The sequence below is a fragment of the Equus asinus genome, chromosome 16, assembly GCF_041296235.1.
Source record: "Equus asinus isolate D_3611 breed Donkey chromosome 16, EquAss-T2T_v2, whole genome shotgun sequence".
NCBI classification, from domain to species: Eukaryota; Metazoa; Chordata; class Mammalia; order Perissodactyla; family Equidae; genus Equus; species Equus asinus.
In genome coordinates, this window is record NC_091805.1 from 47,328,098 (window position 1) to 47,348,046 (window position 19,949).

The following is a 19,949-nucleotide window of genomic DNA, read 5'->3' on the forward strand; positions in this document are numbered from 1 at the left end:
TTATGTGCATATGTCATAAATTTTCAATTAGATTGTTCCCTGGTTAGCTTATTAACTTCCCAAGGTCAAGTGGTATTGTACAGTTATTCATTCATTTGCTAAGTATTTTTTAAAACAACTACTATGTGGAAAGGTCTGTGATAGAAAAAAGATAAATAAGACCAGGCATTTATACATTGTTGAAGAGTGGGGTGCAAATCACCAACGTGAGGTAAGAAGGTAAACATAAAAACCCAGAGAGCTATGGGAATGAAATGGGGGAAGAGAATGTTTTCTGGTTGGGAGAACTGGGGAAGGCTTTGTGTAAGAGATGGTGTTTGAGTTGGATCTGGGTAGCCAGGAAGAATTTTAGTGGGTAGCATTCCAAGGTTTGGGAAAGCTGTGAGAACGAGCAGAAAGGGAGAAATATCTGCATGAATTTGTGGAACATACAGTCATGCTGGAGTCCTAAAAGCAAACCCCACTACATAGTATCCTACTTCCCTAGTTGAGTTTGGAACAAATGGATAAGTGAGACAAAGGAGTGGCAGATGGAGCCCACAATATTACCTTTATTCTTGAGTAAGTAAGGTTAAGCTGGAGAACAGGACTTTAGGCAAGAGCTGAATAAGCCTGCCAGCTGAGCCCTAGAGTGAGGCTGACCCAATTCGCGACAGACAGTGCGAGCCAGGGCAGGCCTCCAGGTCATACAGACCATCACTCAGGTCCTGAGAAGCTGTCCAACTCTTACCTTTTAAACTGGAATACTTGAGATTGTTGGATCAAAACCAGCAGTAGATGACATTTAAAGGTGAATTTATTATCTTAAAATGGAGTTTATTTTGCACAACCCCTCTTTCCCACAAAAGCACCCCATGGTAAGGCAGCTAGACTGAACAAACTCAAGTGAATTAGAATCACTTTCCCTGAACATTCATGGAGGAGCTGTATACCTCATGGGGGCTGTTCAAGAGCAGCAGAGCTAGAATTGGAAATCCCTGGCCCATTGTAACTTTGATGGGTTTACATTTTAAAGATGAAAGAGACACGTTTATATAAAGCTCTACATTTCTGCACCAGAGCACTGATTCAAGTGGATAGACCCCTGGCTTTCCCCTTAAGAAGCTGGGTGCTTGAGTCAGTAGCACCTGCCCCCTGAAGACAAGGTGAGACGTTGGTGAGGGAGAGGGGCAGCTGTCCTGGGCTGCCAGAGGGAGCAGTGAAGCCTGGTGGAGGGCTGGGGAGAGATAAAGACTGGCTATATTGAACATATGATGTCCTCTAAAGAAGTGCAATATATGGGAGAGAGACAATGGGGTCTAGAGGAAGGGGGGAAGAGGCAGGGAGGGCAGAGTGAGGGCTTTGGGGGCTCAAGCTCCCTAAGTAAGGCTAGTTCAGGGTGGGTGTGTTTCCCCACCCCAACTGCCCACAGCACACAGTACTTCATTATACACTGTCTCTTCTCCAGAACTGTCATGTAAGCAGCTTTGGGTCCCAGCCAGATTCCACTCTCCACATGGGTCCCTAACCCCATCCACACAAGATAACCAAGTAAGAGAGTGCAAATATTCATACAAACAGTCGACAACTGTTCAGTGCCTACGGACACCAGCCACTTTCCATAATCCTCCCACAATCCTGCAAGGTTGGCATTAACATCCTCTCCACTTTTCAGACAGGGAAAGAGACTTAGAGAGGAAGCAGACCTGGGTGAATCAGGATTGGAACCTGGGCTCCCTCCCTTCAGATATGTGCTCTTCCAGCAGTTTCTAGGAGGCCCAGGTTGGGGGCCAGTGACTGCTCTGGGGGGAGAGAAGGGGGGAGAGGGTTGGCTATAGGGGCCTGTAAGGGGCTGGAGTGTGTGTGGTTATTAATGTGGTCATTTCCTTGGCCACATGTGAGTTTAAGTGGGAGTGTGTATATGGGTTGAAGTGTGGTTGTATATGGATATTTGTGGGTCAGTTCTTAGAAGGGGTGTATATGAGTGTCTGTGGGCTGGCGAGGGGGTTAGTCTCTGGGCCGTGTGAATGTTTGTTGGGGCTCTGGGGAGGGCAAACGGGCTTGGATTTTGTGCATGATTGTGAGTATGTGTGTATGTGTGTAAGCCTGAGGTGGCAAGTACGTTGGGCTGTGGGGTGGGGGTCAATCCCTGGCCATGTGTTTATGATGTGTGTGTGAGTGAGAGACAGTGCGTGTGTGTGTGTGTGTGTGTGTGTGTGTGTGTGTGTGTGTGAGGCCAGTCCCTGGGGTCTGTGTGTGTGTGAGTGTGCACGCGCGCGTGCCCGCTGCGCGGAGCGCCCACGGGTGGGAGACGCCGCCGGCCCCGCCCTCCGCGGCAGGTGGGCCGGGCCCTCGCGGGGCGGCCGCGCTCGCTGCTCTTGGCTCGCGGCCGCGCCGGGCTCGCAGGGCTGGGCTCGGGCTGCGGGGCGGCGCCGGGACAGGAAGCGGAAAGCAGCAGTGCAGCGGCGGCGGCGGCGGGGCTCTGCCTGTACCGGAGCCCAGCGCAGGCCGCAGAGCCGGGGCCGCCGAGAGCCGACACCGTGGGCCGCCGAGCCCGCACGGCCGGCGCGGAGGTGAGTCCCGCGGGGGCCGGGCGCGGCGGGCGGCGGGCAGCCCTTCCCGGGGAGACGCCCCTACCCGGGACCCTGCGAGCCCCTGAGCCCTCCTCCCGCACCCCCGCCCCGGACTCAGACCCGGGGGCACCGCCTCCTCCCGCCGCTCGCCCGGAGCCCCCCTGCTCCGGACCGCGCCCCGTGTCCTGCTCTCGAGATCCCACTCCTCTCCCATCCCGCGAGGTGCGCCCCTGCTGCCCTGCGCCGCTCTCCCTGCCGCACCCCATTCCTCGGGTCCCGGCATTCCCCCACGCCTCGGACGCCCCCTTCTTCCCCGGCTGCACTTTGGGCTGCGCCCCTCGGGGTGCGTGTTCCGGCTGGCCGGCAGGGAGTGGCCGAGCATTCCCGGAGCCCCGGGCGGCTGGAGCGGCCGTGCGGGCGGGGGCCGGGCAGCCCTGCGCTCCCCGGGAGCCGGGCGCGCACCGTGTGCCCAGCCACCGCGGGCTCGACCCCTAACCGCCAGCGCCCGGGGCCCCGGCCCTGGGCCAGAAACCGGCACAGAGATGGCCTGTGTTCACACCCCGCTTATAAAATTGAGCCGGGCCTGGGGGGCGAGTCCGATTGCGCCTCGGAGAGCGCAACAGGCAGGTAGGAGTTTACTTTCAAAAACGCCGGGGTGGAGCAGAGGCGGCCGGCAAGTCTCTGCCCGAGGTATCCCGCTTGGAGGAGGTCTCACCGCGCCGGGGCAGCCTTCGCCATGGGCAGGACCTCATTTCCTCCTGCAGTCTTTGAACTGCCCCAAGCAACGCGCCCAGAGAAGTGTGAAGCTTTATAAAAATTTAAACGCGTCGCTGGTGGAGGCAGGAGTGGGGCGGAGCCGCGGCCTGGCGGCCTGGAGATGAGCTAGCGAGACTCGGAGGCGAGAAGTGTGTGGCCCAGTTTGCACATCTTCAAACCAGGTATCTGCCCAGGCCGCGAAGGTGGTGTGAGCTCGTTCAGCTGCTCGTTAAGAGATGTGAGAGCGCCTTATGATGATGATTGTGTGACTGGCACGTGCATTTTGTTAAACCCTTTTGACGGGGCTGTGGTTGGAAAATGCACGTATTTTTAGACACTTATTCCAAAAGCTAGCAAGCTGTAAAGAATCTGGCATTTTCACTGATATGTTTATGAATTTTATAGGGTTGCTGGAAAATATTCTAACTTGTGTCACCAATCAACAACGCTAATTAGCATTCTCCTTCCAGTGGGTGGGTTGTTTGATTACAAAGCTCTTGGGCTCTTTAGGCGAGGTGGCAGAAACTGTCTGAATTCAGGGAGACGTAATTAGTCATTTGATGTAACCACTAATTAGAGTTTTTAGAGTTGAATTAAATCAATGTGATATAGTTGGAACTTTGATTTGTGGGAGGAAACTGTTTTATTCTACAGTTCAAAGAAATAACACTCTTCACCTATCTGTGAGTGTTTAGCATTCCCAAACGTTGGTGTCCCTCAGTATAATTAGGGAAAACATCTTGTGTGAAATTCCCAGAGTGTTGGTGGTATTGACTTGGTTGCAACTTAATTTGTAAGTAAAATGGGAGAAGTAAAATTCGTTGTCTTATGTATTTGAGCAACGGGACAAAACCACACAGGAAAGTTTCTTTACCAAGCAACAGTGGCATTTGGGGTGCATGAGTCCTTCTCACATTTTATTTTAAGAGCCAGTTTCCACCCTTCGGCTTCAGCTCCTTAGGAGCTAGAACTATTTCAGATTTGTTTCTTTTCTCCCGGACTCCCCACAGTGCTTGGGACACTGAACCTGTGAGTAGGAGTTGAACTTGCAAAATTCTTTGTGGATTATGTGTGGTTTGGAACAATTTATGATTGTTGCCTACCCTCCTCTCTGTAAATAAACAATTCTCATAATTGCTACATTGCTATAAATTTTCCTAGCTAAGAGCACAGGTTCTGGAATTAGACTTTCCGAGTTCAAGCCCTGGCTCCACCATTTACCAGGTGTGTGACCTTGGCTTCCTTAACTTTAATGTGAAATTAATATTTTATCTCCCTGTTAAGGCTTGTTTTGAGGTTAAGATATTACATGCAAATGACTTAAAAGAGTGCCTGACGCATAGTAAGCGCTCAAAAACTGTAAGCTCTTAGATTATTAGGGTCATCCTCTCTCTGTAAAGTCAATTAGCTGTGGTTGGGGGACCAGCTGTGTGTGGCATGTGTTTTGGGCGTTGTACTATGCCATTTTCCAGAAGGTGGACAAGACAGGATTAAGTGGAGTGGAGGCTGGACTGTGTTTCTCCTTGTGGCTTTGGTCTCACCTGAAGCCTGATGACAAGGTGCATGTGTCCTCTGCTGCTGTCTCCATCAGTGTCCTTCTGAATCCCACTTATTGGACAGCAGTCATTGGACCCAGCACCATGGGATTTACAGAGGAGGTCGTGCTTGTGAAATCTATTTTTCTAAAGTTAAAATCCAGCCTGGAACAAGGGGGTCACTTGAAAACAAATATACATCCTAGTACCCCAGTCACATTAACCATTCACACCTCTTCAGAAATCTGTACCCAGCTGCTTCAGGTGTTTCAGAGGGACTTAATGACTGGAGCCAAGAGCACTTGTTCTGGGAAGGTGAGTTGAAGTCATTGGCAGGACAGGTCAAATGAGGTTGACCTTTTCTTTCCTTGTGAATAGTGGCCCAGAATCATTCATTTATAAGAGCTCTGTTGTAGTGAAACAATCATTGGGTTTGTCACAGATGCCACAAGCCCTCTGAGCTTCACATCAGTGACCTGGATGATGTTTTATGGTTTATAGACCACAAGATCTGCAAAATGCTCTGCAGACTTTGCCATACTTCCTCCCACCCTTCCTTATAACCCCGGGGTCCTCCAAATAAACCCAATAAAACACACACTGTTTTCTCTGATCTCTCTGATACTCACTTCCGACCTGGGAACAGTAAAAGGAGGCCTGCAAGGAATAGAATGGAAATCACTCACTCATTTAGCTGCAGTTAATGGCGTTCGTTAGAGGGAGACTGGGATAGACCGAAACAATGTGTATAAGTTCAAGGAAAATGACACGTGTCATGTGCCATGGACAAGTATTCTTCCTAACTGAAGAAATTTTACTTTACTGAATAATAATAATATTAGCCCAATGGTTGTGCTTACCGTTTGCTAGGCATTGTTCTAAATGATTACAAATTATCTTATTTGATACCTACCGTGAGCCTAGGAGGTAAGTAAAATATAATTCTGTTGTTATAGTTAGGGAAGCAGGCACAGAAAAGTGAAGTAGCTTGATCTGAGGTCACACAGCTGATAAGTACTGCAGCCAGGATTTGAGGAGTGCTGGTCTAACTCCAGAACTGTGCTCATTGCTTCTCCTCTGTAGAGGAAAAAGTTGACTCTAAACAATATTATTTAAATTGTCGGGGCTGGCCCTGTGGCCGAGTGGTTAAGTTTGCGCGCCCTGCTTCGGCAGCCCAGGGTTTCGCCAGTTCAAATCCTGGGCTCGGACATGGCACCGCTCGTCAAGCCGTGGGGAGGCAGCATCCCACATGCCACAACTAGAAGGACCCACAACTAAAAATGCACAACTATGTACCGGAGGGCTTTGGGGAGAAAAAGGAAAAAAAAAAATCTTTAAATTGTTATTTTCCCCTTGAGTGCCATACAATTAAAAATGGGTGCCTTGAGATAAAGGTTAGCTTCGAAATAATAATAATAAATGGAGTAAACCCTTTAGAATCATATGTATGATAAAAATCAAATATTCAGAGTAATTGTATGCAGTATGTATAAACACAGTTGCGCCAGAAATTTCTTTCCCTTGGAAATACATCCACAGCAGAAGGAGAGGACTGGCTGTTTAAATTCAGTATCTCTGTGCCCCTTGCTAGGGAACCTTCCACCCTCCAGACTAGAGTTCACTTAATTACTTAACAGCTCCAGGCAGAGCTGTTGATGTTTTTATCATTTCCTTTTCGTGAAGGTTAGCTTCTGTTTACCATGGTCATTACTGTAACGTATTATTTCCCTCATGATTTTCTCAACACCGTGTTTTTCTTTAAGTAGTAGTCAGGCATATTTTATGTGAGTGAACATGACTTGAGGGGAAGATTCCCTCTGAGGCCATTGATCTTTGCTTTACTTTTACTAAAGGACCGTAAGGGAGGTGCTCTCTGACGTCTTTGCCTGGGAATTCCAGAATTTAAGACGCCGCCCAAGTGCCCTGTGCACCTGTCTCAACACTCCCACTGGCCTTCAGGAGAGGTGATTTGATGAGCTCCAGCCCTGTCCTGGTGTTTGCCTCCAGCTCCCACCCGGGCAGTGCCTGTAGCTCTAAGACATAAAGGACGGGAGGGCAGCTGGTCAGGGGGTCCTCGGATAGCAGCTGGAAGAGACTGCTGCCGACTTTCACTCACTGTGTCTGCAGTATCGGCTTTGCGGCTGTGTGTGACTCGGGCGAGCCAGGCAGCTCCACTCTTGCTGGTGCTGAGATCCCTGCTCAGTCTAATCGCTGCCTATTTTTCCTCTCCAATAAAACTGAGGATTTAAATAGACAATCTCTAAGGTTTCTTCTACAGTGGACCTCTGGCCTCCATGTCCTGAGGCTGCCACAAAAACCCTTGTTCTAGGAGCTGGAGGGACAGTATGAAGGTAGTCCCTGCCCTCACGGGGCTTACTGTCTGCACAGGAGCCGGTCAGTAATCACACAATAAGTGTGATATAAAGGGAGACTACATGGTGCCACAAAAGGGCCCAGTGGAGACGCTAGGATGAGGAAGGGCCTCTTTAAAGAAGCAGTAGTTACATTGCGAGGGCGGAGTAGGAATTGAGTGTAAAGAGTGAGTACCAGCAGATGTATGGGCTCTGCCTGGAGCTCCACAACCCCGAGGCTGCGAAGAGCTGGTGCCTTAGAGGACCTGGAGCTGGAGAAGGAGAACAGAGCTGCAGAGGTGGCAGGGCCTTGCAGACCAAGTGAAAGATTCTGTGTGTTATTCAGAGTGCATTGGGACACCGTGGAAGAGTGTTAGGTAGGGAAGTGACATCCACATTGTGACTTGAAACATCGCTCTGGCTGCTGCCCAGCCGGGGCCACGCACAGTGTGGGTCATGTCAGGGTTCAGTAAGATAGAGGGACAGTTCTAGATTCCAGGATCCACATTCACACCGTTATGTGACTCTGTCCCGTTCAGGCCAGGCAGCAACCTATCAGTTTATTGCCCAGGGAACCTGATGCTTTTCATTACTTTATTATCTTCCTGATAAGACATCCCTCTGACCTCATCTGAGTTCTGCTAATTTCTTGTGCATGCAAGGGAACTATGTCATAAATATATCATTGCAGCGATAAGCTTGAGGATAAGTTTTTCTGTTAACTCTGTCGAAGGTTAGCTTTTAAGATGCGTTCACTCTGGATTTTGTTGGTTTGCCTCCTGTTGCTTCTTCTTAATCCCCACTCAGATCTTGGACAAGAGTTGATGGCTGTGATAACAATAAGCATGACTCAGAAGAAGGGGCCCGAGCTCTGTGTAGAGTGGATTCACGGGGAAACCTGCAGGCTTTGTAAGAGTTTAACCCTGCGTCCGCGGAGCCTGGAGGAGGTGGGTGGCTGAGAACCAGCAGAGTGAGGGGAGGGTCCCGGAGGAGAGAGGGCACTTAGAGACAGTAGGATGTGTGGGATGAAGCGGGGAGAGAGTATTGGAAATGGCACAGGGCTGGCTCTCCAGGCTTGAAAGGAGGAGTGTATTGCCCCAGTGGAGGAAATTGGAAAGAACAGGCCAGGGGAGCAATTGTTGGGGGATGGTAATCCCGCGTGGAGCAAGAGGCATCTGAGTGGGAGTGTGCACTGGGGATCCCTTCTCTCAGTGAGTATTTGTTGGGTACCTGTTACGTTCAGTGTATCCTGGGGGTGGGTAAACAATAACAGCTCCTGTCTCCGAGGAGCTTACACTACAGCAAGTCCCTGGATGGAGAAGAATACAGGTGAGTTTTGAGTCTTCAGGAATAACTTGATGGGGAAAGGGAGGGCGTGTTGGAGAAGAAGCAGCACCCATGCCTTCAGATTGGAAGACTCTGGCAGCCAAGGAGCTCCGTATGTGTGCGTATGTGCCGTATGCCGTGTGTCACTGCTGTGCCCCTGGCAGTGCTTAGCGGGGTCTCTCAGAGCTGCTTACTAAATATGCAGGTGGATGAATGAGTAAATGGGATAAGAAGGTCCAGGGAAGGAGGACGAGGATGTGCCCTTTAGATTTGGCTCATAGCAGTCTCTGGCCGACTTAGGGCCATGAGTGGAGTGTTGAGGATGGAGGATTGGGGCGACAATCGAGAGGAAGGGAGTGGCAGCACATACAGACCACCCTTTGTTAGGTGTAGGCAGGAACTGTGGGAGAGAAACAGGACAAGGGCACTGACGGAGTTAAGTAGAGCCCTCCCCCAAAGGGCACCTGGGAGCCCATGATTTCCTTTGAGGGACATGCCTGGAGTTGTCTAATGGATGGCCGGAGGTTTTAATGAGGACGGAGAGTGACATCCTTCTGCACAGGGGGAAGGGGACTGAAACTTGGGTTACCATGTGCCAGGGGCTTGACATAGGGAATCTGGCTTAATGCCCACAACAAGCCTAGAAAGAGATCGTAAATGGCCTCATTTTACGGGGGAGAAATGGAAGCTGAGAGTAGTAAGCATCTGCCCCATGGGGTCATGACCGGGAAGCGTGAATGGGATCAGCCCAGCTCCGCAGGGCCTAGGCAACCTGCCTCTGAGACACCCCAGCAGCCTTTAGCCAGAATGAGCTAAAAGTTGGGATGGAATACGGAATCAAGACTTATGGGTTGGAGGACAGAAAAAAGTGCAGGAGTTGTGGAGGGTTAATTCTGAGCGTAGAAGAGGGCAGTCGGGTTTCTGGGCGATGCAGCCGAGTGTTAGAATCTGCAGGTCAGCAGAGAGCAGGGCGAAGAGCCTCAGTGAAAGAGGCTTCTTCTGCACAGGCCTGGGGATCTTGGCTCACCTCCTGATGTCAGTGTCTGCCAGGTATGAAGCAGATGAAAAAGCAGCAAAGCCCGGAGCAGAAAGGAAGTGAGACTCGAAGGTGCTGACAGCTCATTGAAATGGCAGGTGAAAATGGTGGGAGGCAGAGGAGGGGGAAAAAGATGAGCAGGCTCTTGAAGTCTTCTGGGAAAGAGGCAGTAGTCCAAGAGCAAAACTAATATTTTTTTAAAATGCCCACTGTTTGTTTTCACATTTGATATTTACGCTCACCCCACAAACTAGGCTGCCTGATTTCCATTTTCTGGTGAGGCAACCTGAAGCTCCAGGGGAAGCTGCCTTGCTCCGTGCACAGCAGGTTAGCCAGCGCTGGGCTGAGATGCCAGTGGGTCCTGTCTGCCCGCAGGTGAGCTTGGGAGGGAAGGGAGCACAGGCACCGGCTCTGCGCTGCTCCCCCCCAAGCTTTCTCGTACTGAGAGAGACACAGAGGATGTCAGGTTTTGGAACCAGAACAGGAGGACTGAGAGCCACAGCTTTCATTTATCCAGTGCCCCTGGAGCGGGTGCTGGGGCGTCCACAGTTGTAGCCTGTTTGTTCCTCATAGCAGGCCTGTCATTCACATTTTACAGATGCAAGTTCAGAGAGGTTTAATCATTCAGCTGAGGTCACAAGGCTAATAAGCTGGTAAAGCCTGGGATTAGAGCCCCTCTCCAGATATTGTATTTTTACATCTTCAGATCCAGCCTCCTGTGAGGACGGTGGCTGCTTGATTTATCCCAGTTTGACAAATGAGGAAACTGAGGCTTAGGAAGTTAAGTGGCTTATCCCAGGCTGTACTGGACAGTGTGGAGCTCTGGCTAGAGCCCAGGTCTCCCCCCTGCTTACCTCAGGCTCTTGATGGCAGAGGAGGAATGAAATGATGAGCTGTGACATCTGGGACAAGGGAGGCTGGCCCTGGGCCACAGACCACAGAAGTGACCACACCTCATATCCAGGCAGAATGAGGGGTAAGGGCGAACGCATCTGGAGCAGAGCTTGAGGCTGGGGGGCTGCGGTGGTGTGCCATGGTTTGCAGACTAGTCCCTCCAGACGGGCAGCGGGTTGCTGGGGTCACGTGCCTGGCCTCCTCCCAGTAGGGGTAGGGGATGGCATTTACGGCTCTTTTGTTTTTTCTTCACACTTATCTCACTGGCTCTGTTTGCAGTTTGAGTTTTCAGGGGCACTGGAAGGAGGAGCCCCTTTGGGCGGAGACCAGCCCTGGGTTGAGGGGTGCAGAGAGACAGAACTGTGGGTCTCAGTTTTCTAGAAGTCAAGCTTTAGCATGTGGAGCTCAGGAATGTACTTGGAAATGTTTCCAATTTATTTTTATTGCAAAGCAATATCAAATGAAATTGTGGGAGAAGACCCAGGAACCAGCAACTAATAAATCACCTGTTTCCGTTTGCTGATGTTCCTCTTAATCCTTGTCCTTACGTAACGATTTTATATGGTTTGAACTGTAATGGTGATTCAGTGTGTATCTACAATCCTATAGCCTACTTTTTAAATTTACCGTTATATCATAAAAATTTCCATTCTTCGTAATTATCATTTTAAACAGCTGTGTGATATTTCTTCAGGTGGATGAACTATGTTTTCCTTATCTCTTCCTCTGTTTTGGGGGGCATTTAGATTCTTTCTAGCTTTTCACTGTTGTAGACAATGTGATAATAATTTTTCTTTAAAAAAGAAATTAGTTCCCTAAGATAAATTAGTTTTGATTTTGGATTCCTGGATGAAAGAGACTGAGAAATTTGTTTTTTAATTGGCTTTGTAACTCCAAGCAAATCCCTTAAAAGCTACTTCCCTGGCTATTGTTTTTGTAACCAGCCAACCAGCAGTGGGGGCTGGGCACCATGTCTGGGGCAGGTCGGGGTGGGGAGCCACTTCCTCCAGCCTGCAGCTGTGTGGGGAGGCTGTGTCTGGGAAATGGCCAAGGGCCAGGCCTCTCCCACCTCCGGTCCCCCCCCCCCCCCCCCCCCCCCCCGGCCCCCGCTGCTGTGGCCGAGGTTGGGCTTGCCTGGCACCTACCTGTCTCCCTCTCAGACACCTGGACAAGCTCATAGCTGTGTGAGTGCAGCAGGTAGGGCGCTGACACTTCGCCCTGGCTCACTTGTCCGTAGTAGAGGCCCCAGAGACGAGGTGTCTGATGCCATTTGTCTTCCAGCCCCTTTAGGTTGGCACAGAAGGTTGATATCTTTTTTTTCCCCTCTTTTCCCAGAATTTGTTCCTGTTGAAGAGTGGCTCCTTGATTCCCAGACCCTTTGAGGTTTTAGGAGTCTGTAGGTGAAATTCTCTACCTCTAAGGAGAAACGGTCCCTGCTCCTTCATCAAGAGCAAGCTCTCCATTGCTATGGATACCGAATCCACATATTCTGGATATTCTTACTATTCAAGTCATTCGAAAAAATCGCACAGACAAGGGTATGTAAGCTGTTGATTGTTCCACTTTTCTTTCTGGGGAAACTTGCAGGTCCTTTGGGCTGTCTCTGCTCACTTGGTGACTCCAGGTGGGTGGCAGCATTGTTGATGCTGGAAGTTCAGTCCAGTGATGCGTGAGAAGCAGAGCTTTAAGAGCATTTAACATGCATTGGGAGTAACTACACCACCAATTTACATTTTATAGCTGCCATTACAGTTGATGACCTTAATTTCTCACAATTGATTTTAAATTAAAGTTTCTCCCTGCAGTGGAAATGTTTCTCATTTCTAAGTACTTCTCATAGATGACAGTTCTCCCAAAGCTTTACCAAGAATGCAAAGGAAGGTTTAAAAAAAAAGTGTCAATTTGTTGCTTTTCACCCAAAGCTGCTGACTCACTGTCCATTGTGCGTTCGCCGGCAGGCTTATATACTGAAGTGGGGGGATTGGCCTGGCGCCGTATTTCTCTCTGACTGGTCTTCCCAGTGAACAAGCCTGGGTTTTGATGGGGCCAAATTCCCCCTCCTCTGTGCAAAATGAACAGGTCTGCAGTGGTATTCACAGGGCCTGCTGTGTTAGAGACCTGCAGAAAGTTTGGTGAGTAAAGGAACGAGGGAACAAATGAATGAAGAGGTGGTACTGGGCTAGTTAAGAATGCAGGTGGTAAAATTGCAGTGCTGTACTTACTGAGACTCCCCATCTGTGAAATGAGTTTGGCAATGCCCCTCTGACAGGGCCATTGAGAAAATTAAATGAGATAATGCTTGTAAAGCATTTAACATAGTACATAGTAGGAGGTCACTAACCCGTTGGCTGTATTCATGCTATTAATGACCTTGGCATTTCAGCATCACATTCAAAGGCCCCACGTAGCCACAGCCCAAAGGCCCACCTGGGGTCACAGCCCTGAACAGGCTCGGAACAAGGGTGATTGTCATGGTGTGTCCCTGACTGGGTACTTCCTCCTACAAGCAACTGAATGCAGAGTGGTTTTTTGTTTTGTAAAACAGCAATAAGATATATGTATCTAATTGACTGATTTATTTGCGAGCCCATGTGGATGTCCACACGCAGAAAGAAGTCTGGAAGGGTATCCTCTGAGCTGCCAGGAGTGGTCATCCACAGGGAGGGGCTGGACATGAGGCGCTCACTGATGGGAACTTTCCTTCATGGTTTATCTCTCTGTACCCCTTCAGTCTTTTTCAAGTGTGTATTTTGTAAATAAATATACGAATGGAGTAAAAGAGTATAAGAGAAAGGTTTTCAAGGTTGTTCAATGATGTGAGAAAATGTTCACGAGGCCGTGTTATGAAAAACAAGAGTCAAAACTTTGTACATCATAATAGTTATATATTCCTGTGATAAGACGAATGTTAGCTGACATATTGACCAGGTCTGTCTCTGAGTGTAGGATTATTGGTGGGGTTTTTTTGAAACTTTCATTATTTTCTAAATTTTCATGTGTTGTTCTTATGTTCCTAAAAACTGGGGAAAGAGATGTAGACAGGCGGGTGCAGGAGCTCGGGTGAGCCCTTCTCGTCAGTGTGGGGAACAGAAGGCATGTTGCTGAGTGAGGCCGAAAGGAACACAGCACAGCCCGGGTCCTGAGAAAGGCGGAAAGCCTCGGATGATAAAGATGCAATCACAGATCTCACCCAGCGGGGAAACATATCAGATTAATTATAAAATACCAGAAACAGCTGTTTTAAAATATCAAGTCTTTGGACCCAACTGGAAAAAGCAATTCTCTTGTCAATGTGCCACCCTTCCCCTCCTCCATGCCACAATGATGGAAGTAGGAATTTGGGGTTCTGTGGGTGCCTGGAGATGGACAGAGGAGGCCACCTTGCTGTCCTCTGAGTAGGAACTGTCTCTGGCCTCCTTTGGCTACACCCGTGTCCAGACTATCACACTTAGGGCCTTTTGGGACCCCCAGAAATTGATCCCGCAGAGTACCCTTGTGGTCACTTTAAGGGACTGTAACTTTCAATTAAAACAGCATGCAGAACTCTTAGTGCCTTTTTGGATCCATGTGGAAAGTACCTGGCAAATGATAATAGAAGCTGAGACTTTTAATACATTAATCGAGGAATGTCAGTGAATGCCTCCTCAGAAAAGCTCTGGTGGGGGGATGCCCATTAGAGATTTATGGGTGCACTCCATGGCTTCTTTAGAAAAAACACACCCACACGTAGGGAAGTCTCTGACTGAAGGCACTGGAGGGCGTGGTAACCATGCGGCAGTGGTTGTAATCTGTAGATAGTATGTGTCAGGGAGTATTTAGTCGGAGCCTCAGGAGTCTTAAGCAGTAATAGTACCCACAGGCGTGAGAGCAGCCCTAGACCCAGCCAAGGACCTTGTCTCACCCAGGAGTGCCCCTGAGAAGGCCGCTCTGCTCAGTGATTTGTCGGGAATTTGAAGAGAAGGGTAAGAAAGGGGAGGGAGCTTGGGTTTTGATAATCTTAGTGGAAATCTAACTCAGAGAGGAATAATGAGGTGCACTGAACTTGATATGCCTGAAGCCACTGTGATCATCTGTGGAGGACTGGCTGACTTCCAAGCAAATGACAAGTCATTCTTTTCCAACAAAGAGGTTAGTGGCCTGGTTTTGTGATGCCTGCTGCCTCTAGAGGGTGTCCAGTTAACTCGCTGGGAAAATGGTGCAGACCCCAGCCGACCTCGCCTAAGCTTCGGGTTTGGAGCACCAGTTCCCTGAGTTAAATACGCGGCTGCCAATAATGTTAGTGACCACTTGGAGAGTGCCTGCGAGGACCCTCAGTCATCATCCCCCATCCTCACAGCAGTCCTAGCACTGTGGGAAGTGATCCCCCCATGCTATATAGGTGGTGACACCGAGGCACAGAGAGGCAGCGTTATTTGCCTGAAGCTGTAGGGTTAGTAGGTACCCTCGGCAGGTTTCAGCCCAACTTGTTGGTCCTTTGGAAGCCTGTGCTTTTTCCCCAGGCTGTGCTGGATGGAGAGCAGCAGGAGTTACCGGTAGGGGGAAAAAAAAGAGAAATGAAGGGTAACTCATGTGACTAATGTGCTAAAGCTCTTTGTCCAAAAGAGGGCTGCCCGTGTGGTGGGGGAGTTGGTGCTTTTGTTCCAAGGCTGCTTTAGAGCCAGTTTGCACTGTGCCCAGCCCTCCCACCCCCGTCAGTGCCGAGAGGAAGCAGCCAGCCGGGCCCCAGCAGTCAGCGCGAGAAAGCACAGGTAGTGGGTGGTGGAGAAGGAAAGGGAGGAGTAACCGGTGGGGCCGGCTTTCCCTAAATAGAAGTAGAGAAACAACAGAAACAGAGCGAAATAATCTTCCCAGGAAGTGCCGACTGTAAGTGGGGATTGATGGGGATTCTGGCTGGAGCGAGAGGGGGTTTAAGCAGCCCCTGGGGCTCAGCTCAAGAGTCACCTAAATAGACGTGTTTACACACACACATGCAGGCGCAGACACATGCCTGGGCCTCCTACCTCCTATTGCTTGCTCTTCCCACCCCTCTCGCGTGCAAACACACACACACGTACAAATATACTTATCTTTACTCATACAGGCAGGTGTTGTGTGGAGACAGACTCAGAGATTCCCGTGGCTGACACACCTGCCCAGCCAAGGCACACAGGCAATCCAGACCAGGCCACTTAGGCAGAGTTGGAGAAACACCAAGCGTGCATGTGTTTGTAAGACCCCTTTCAGTGGTTTGGTAGCCTTACTCCTCCAGCCCCCTATTTCCATTCTCTGGGACACTGTGAACTGATCATCTCCACCACTGGGGAGCCCTCTCCCGGAGGACACTTGGCCAGTCCTTGGAGTTGCAGCGTTTGGAGCTGTGGGGATGAACATTGGGGTCCCCACTGCAGCGAAGCAGCCATTCTGTGGCTCATAGCTCTGCAAACTGGAAGGCACTGGATGGCAGTATTTTTGTTAGACTTCTCTATTTTGTTGGACTGGCTCAGAGACCTTCCAGGAGCAGTAATTCAGGACCAGTGATTTTTATAAAAGCCGCATGACGGGTCTTGCTCCCTTGACAACAAGGAGCAGCAAACGTGCAGCCCACATTGAGTTGATGGGATGAGCTCTACAGCCACGCCTCGCGCCGCAGTGTCTGGGAGGCTCATGGCTCGAGGTGTCACTTGGTCTGCTACACGCTGTCCTGAGCCCTTCTCCCAGCCTCATCCACTTAAAGCTATTTTAATAAAGAAGCCCCTGTATGTTGCAACATTATACAGCTGAGCAGTACATTCATAGCTCCCATTATTGAGCCCCTGCTGTATACAGGGCATTTCACAAGTAGGCTGACTTCCAAGCAGTCCCTCCAATGACCCTCCCCCAGGAGCGTTTGGGTGGGAGCGCCTTGGGAGAACTTTCTTGGACCACCTGTGTGCGACCTCCTCTCCTGGGGTGCTGGTGAGAAATGCAGATGCCTGTTGTCTCCCTTCCAGACAAATCCCCCGGGGGTGGGGCCAGTGAATCTACACTTAAATCTGCACCCCAGGTGATTTCTCTGCACACTCAGGTTTGAGAAACACTGGTTTAGGGTTTCTGGCTCTGGGGGATGAGAAGCCTTCCTGGGGATATCAGATAGACTCTATCTAGTTCACCTCAGAAGTCACCAGGGAAATTATTAGACCATCACTTCTCCTTTGGGTGCTATGGGGCCCTTTAAGAGCCAGACTGAGAAGGGTGGAGGGCAGAGTGATGACCGGACCCAGAGAGGCTGTTTCCAGCCCTGCGTGGCTCCCCACCTGCTTTCTGCCTTGGTAGTGTTCAGGCTCCAGGAATTGGCACTCAGTGAAAGAATTTTGATTTCCGGTGGATCACAGGATTTGACCCGTGGGACTGGTGAATAGCTAGATGAGTTGGGGGAGCACGGGACTTGGCTGACGGCAGAGAGAGTGATGGATGTGAGAGCAGTTGGGAACGTGGAAACAGTAAGACAGAAGAGCAGGCTCCTCGGTCTGGCCGAGGTGGGGCCCTGGGGACCAGTGGTTCTAGACTTAGTCTAAACAGTTCATTCTGGACTGACCAGGCACGTGGGAAATCTCTCCCAAATTGTTTATTGTTTCTCACAGTGAATTCTTTTGAAATGATTGTCTTTGGCAGCCCAGAGTGTTGGGCACAGCTTTGTGCTCTCCAAGGTCACAGTCCAATCGTGACTCCAAGCAAAAGCTCCAGAGGCGGATCTCGTAGCTCTGGTAGTTCAAGTGGAGGCTGTGAGGATGACATTGGGGACATTTATGCTGCTAGATCTTCCAGTTGCTTTTCAGATCAGTGCAGCGTAGTGGGTATGAATTGAGGCACTGGGAACAGACCTCAGTTCAGATCCTGCTCTGCCATTTACTATGACTGGGAAGTCACTTAACCTCTCTGAGCCTCAGTTTCCTCATCTGTAAAATGGGGACAGTAATCCTGGCCTCATAGGGTTATTGTTAGGATTGAATGAAATTAAAATAATAAAGCACTTAGTAAAGTGCTCAGTCAATTGGGGTGAGGAGTAGAGTGGCATTGATCGATACCTCTCTGGGTAAACAAACACATTCTCAAGGCGGCTGTTTCCCTAGCTGCCTGGTTAAAACAGAACACCCGAGCTGATCAGGATACAGCTATTTCTAGACTCTGATTTATCCATAGATGGTGGTGATCAATTGTGCTCTGGGGCAGTGGAGGCCCACCCGCTCTTTGAAGGGCAGATAATGCTTATCTGAGGGAGGTATTGATGAGGTAGAAGTTTGACCACAGGAAGTGTGCGTGTGGTTTTGTTAGCTAAGTAGGAGGTTAGTAGGAGGTGTGCTGTGGAGCGGAGGGGGTTTGACTGTGTGTTAACAGTTCCCTTTCCATCTCCTTCTCCAAGATACACAAACTCTGCTTCACCAAGTCAAGTCACTGCTCTTTGCCCTTGGCTGATAGAATAGCTACTGCCTAGTGAGCACATACTCACACCCCTGTGCTGAGCACTGCATGCATTATCTGTGTGGTGTTTTCATTATCCCCATTTCACAGATGAGGAAACGAAGGTTTTGCAGGTTGAATAACTTGGCCAAGGTCAGACATCCAGCAGGGGCAAAGTTGAGATCTGACTCTTTGTCCCCGTAGTCTGTGTGCATTGTGTCTGTCCTGCCTGAGAGACCTTGGGAATGAGGGCAAGTGGTTGCAGGAAAGAGATCTGATATCAAGGCGGCCTGTGGGACAGGAGGTTGAGGGAACTTATTCTTGGCCCCTGAGGCGCTTCCCTTGGTGGGGGCTCCTGGATTGTCTGTTCACAGTTGGGGGCAGGAGCACCAGTGTCCTAGGTGGTTAAGGCCCAGGTTGTGACCTCTGGGCTTTGCACAGTGATTTGCAAGATTGACCCACGGTAGGGTGCTTTCACAGACATCCTGGAAGACCACCCAGTTTGTCTGGGGTAAAATGATGCAGCTGCCTGTTTTCCTTTGGAGGCCTGAAAACACACACAGACACTTGCCCTCGCAGCTCTTGGTGACATTTGTCCTGGCTTTTGTCTGTTTCTTTGGGTGTCTTTGAGTTCAGCTAGAACCTATCGGAGTGACTTTTAGTTTTGAATTTGTAAGAATGAGAAGTAAATGATTCTCTGTACTGGTTTAGAATTTCCTTTCTTCTCTTCTTGTCCAAAGGTGTAAGGTAACAGTGTGTCCCAGATTTTTTTGAACATGCCAGAGCTTAAATATTTTGCAATGTTGTCCCAATAAAAGAGTCCTAGAAAATAAATTTAGACAAATTATAACCAAATCAAGTCAGTAATTTTATGATAAAATATGCCTTAGCTACAGAAATTCTCAAATTCACAATTTTAGGCTTTGAAAAAGTATGATCAATGTTGGTAGAGAAGGAGTGACAGTCTTTCTTTTGGGTCTTGGAATGGCAGAAAGAAAATACTAAGGGAGTAAAGATCAGTTTAGTCCTTGCAGAGAGGTAGCGATGGGTGGGTATTGGCACCGAGAGAGTGTGTGTGTGTGTGTGTGTGTGTATGTAGAATTTTCCTAAATTCAAAATGAAATTTATAATGTATTTTGATTAGAGTTAATTAGCATAGCATAAATGTGCTTGCTGATTATCTTTTTGTTGTTGTTCAGAGAAAGAAATAGAGAGAGACACAAATCCTCCCGGAATAAAGATGGCAGAGGGTCAGAAAAATCTGTCACCATTCAGGCTCCCACTGGAGAGCCCCTGTTGTCAAATGATTCTACTCGGACGGAGGAAGTTCAGGTAAGGATCAAAGGCAGTCTGTAAGCACACTGCCACTTAATCGCAACTCTTTTTGGTAAATGTTTTCCTAAGTCTTGTTGCAATAGGTTCTCTTGGGTTTTTATCTTTATTTTTCTAGCATGTTAATTAGTTTATCTATGTCCTGTGGTTTCTTGTTGGTCTAAGGACAGCCTGTCCTGCCATTGGCTAGCTTGGGGATTCTTCCGAAGTGTGATTGGTTGGCCTGCTTTGAATTGAAAAGAAGCCAGCAAGGCTGACGACAGGGCAGAGAAGGGAAAAGTTACAGGCTGGAGTCTCTGGAGACTCATTCCAAAGTGAAACAGTAAGAGAGAGGGAAGGAAACTTTCTCTCCAGAAACCCTGAGTATGTTGGGAAGAAGAGCAAAGACATTAGGGCAGCGTGTAGTGAGCATCACTGTCAGGTACATGAAATAAACCAGGGGCTGCACACTTAGATGCCTGGTAGGAAAACACAGATGAATGAATGAACTGCGGCCTGGGTCACAAAGAAGGGGCAAAAATATATCAGGCAAGCTTGGGGATGAGTAGCAATCTGTGCGGCCTCAGTGTCAGGGCCTGGGCATGGCGTGATGGGGTCTGGGGCAAACTAGAGATGGGGTCTGGGGTCAAGGGAACAGAGCTCCTCAGCTCCGGGCACTCGTTACTACTCAGGAAAGCAGGAATTCAAAGTTCCTGGGTCTTGTAATATTTAAGAAAAGCTGGAAATTAGGATTTTATGTGAAACCACCCAC

General features: G+C 49.3%; 1 protein-coding gene across 3 annotated transcripts in view; it reads left to right on the plus strand.

Moving 5' to 3' along the window:
- Nucleotides 1-2,320: 2,320 nt before the first annotated feature.
- Nucleotides 2,321-19,949, plus strand: part of VANGL1 (VANGL planar cell polarity protein 1) — a 48,369-nt gene continuing 30,740 nt past the window's right edge. The window contains exons 1-3 of one of the 3 annotated variants that reach the window (XM_044749013.2): nucleotides 2,321-2,552; nucleotides 11,786-11,988; nucleotides 19,066-19,198. In XM_044749013.2, coding sequence (XP_044604948.1) covers nucleotides 11,918-11,988; nucleotides 19,066-19,198 — 204 coding nt within the window. In that variant the 5' untranslated portion in view covers nucleotides 2,321-2,552; nucleotides 11,786-11,917. Of the gene's footprint in view, nucleotides 2,553-2,962; nucleotides 3,491-11,785; nucleotides 11,989-19,065; nucleotides 19,199-19,949 lie in introns of those variants that run through there. The other 2 variants (XM_044749011.2, XM_070487128.1) reach the window with 2 other exon arrangements.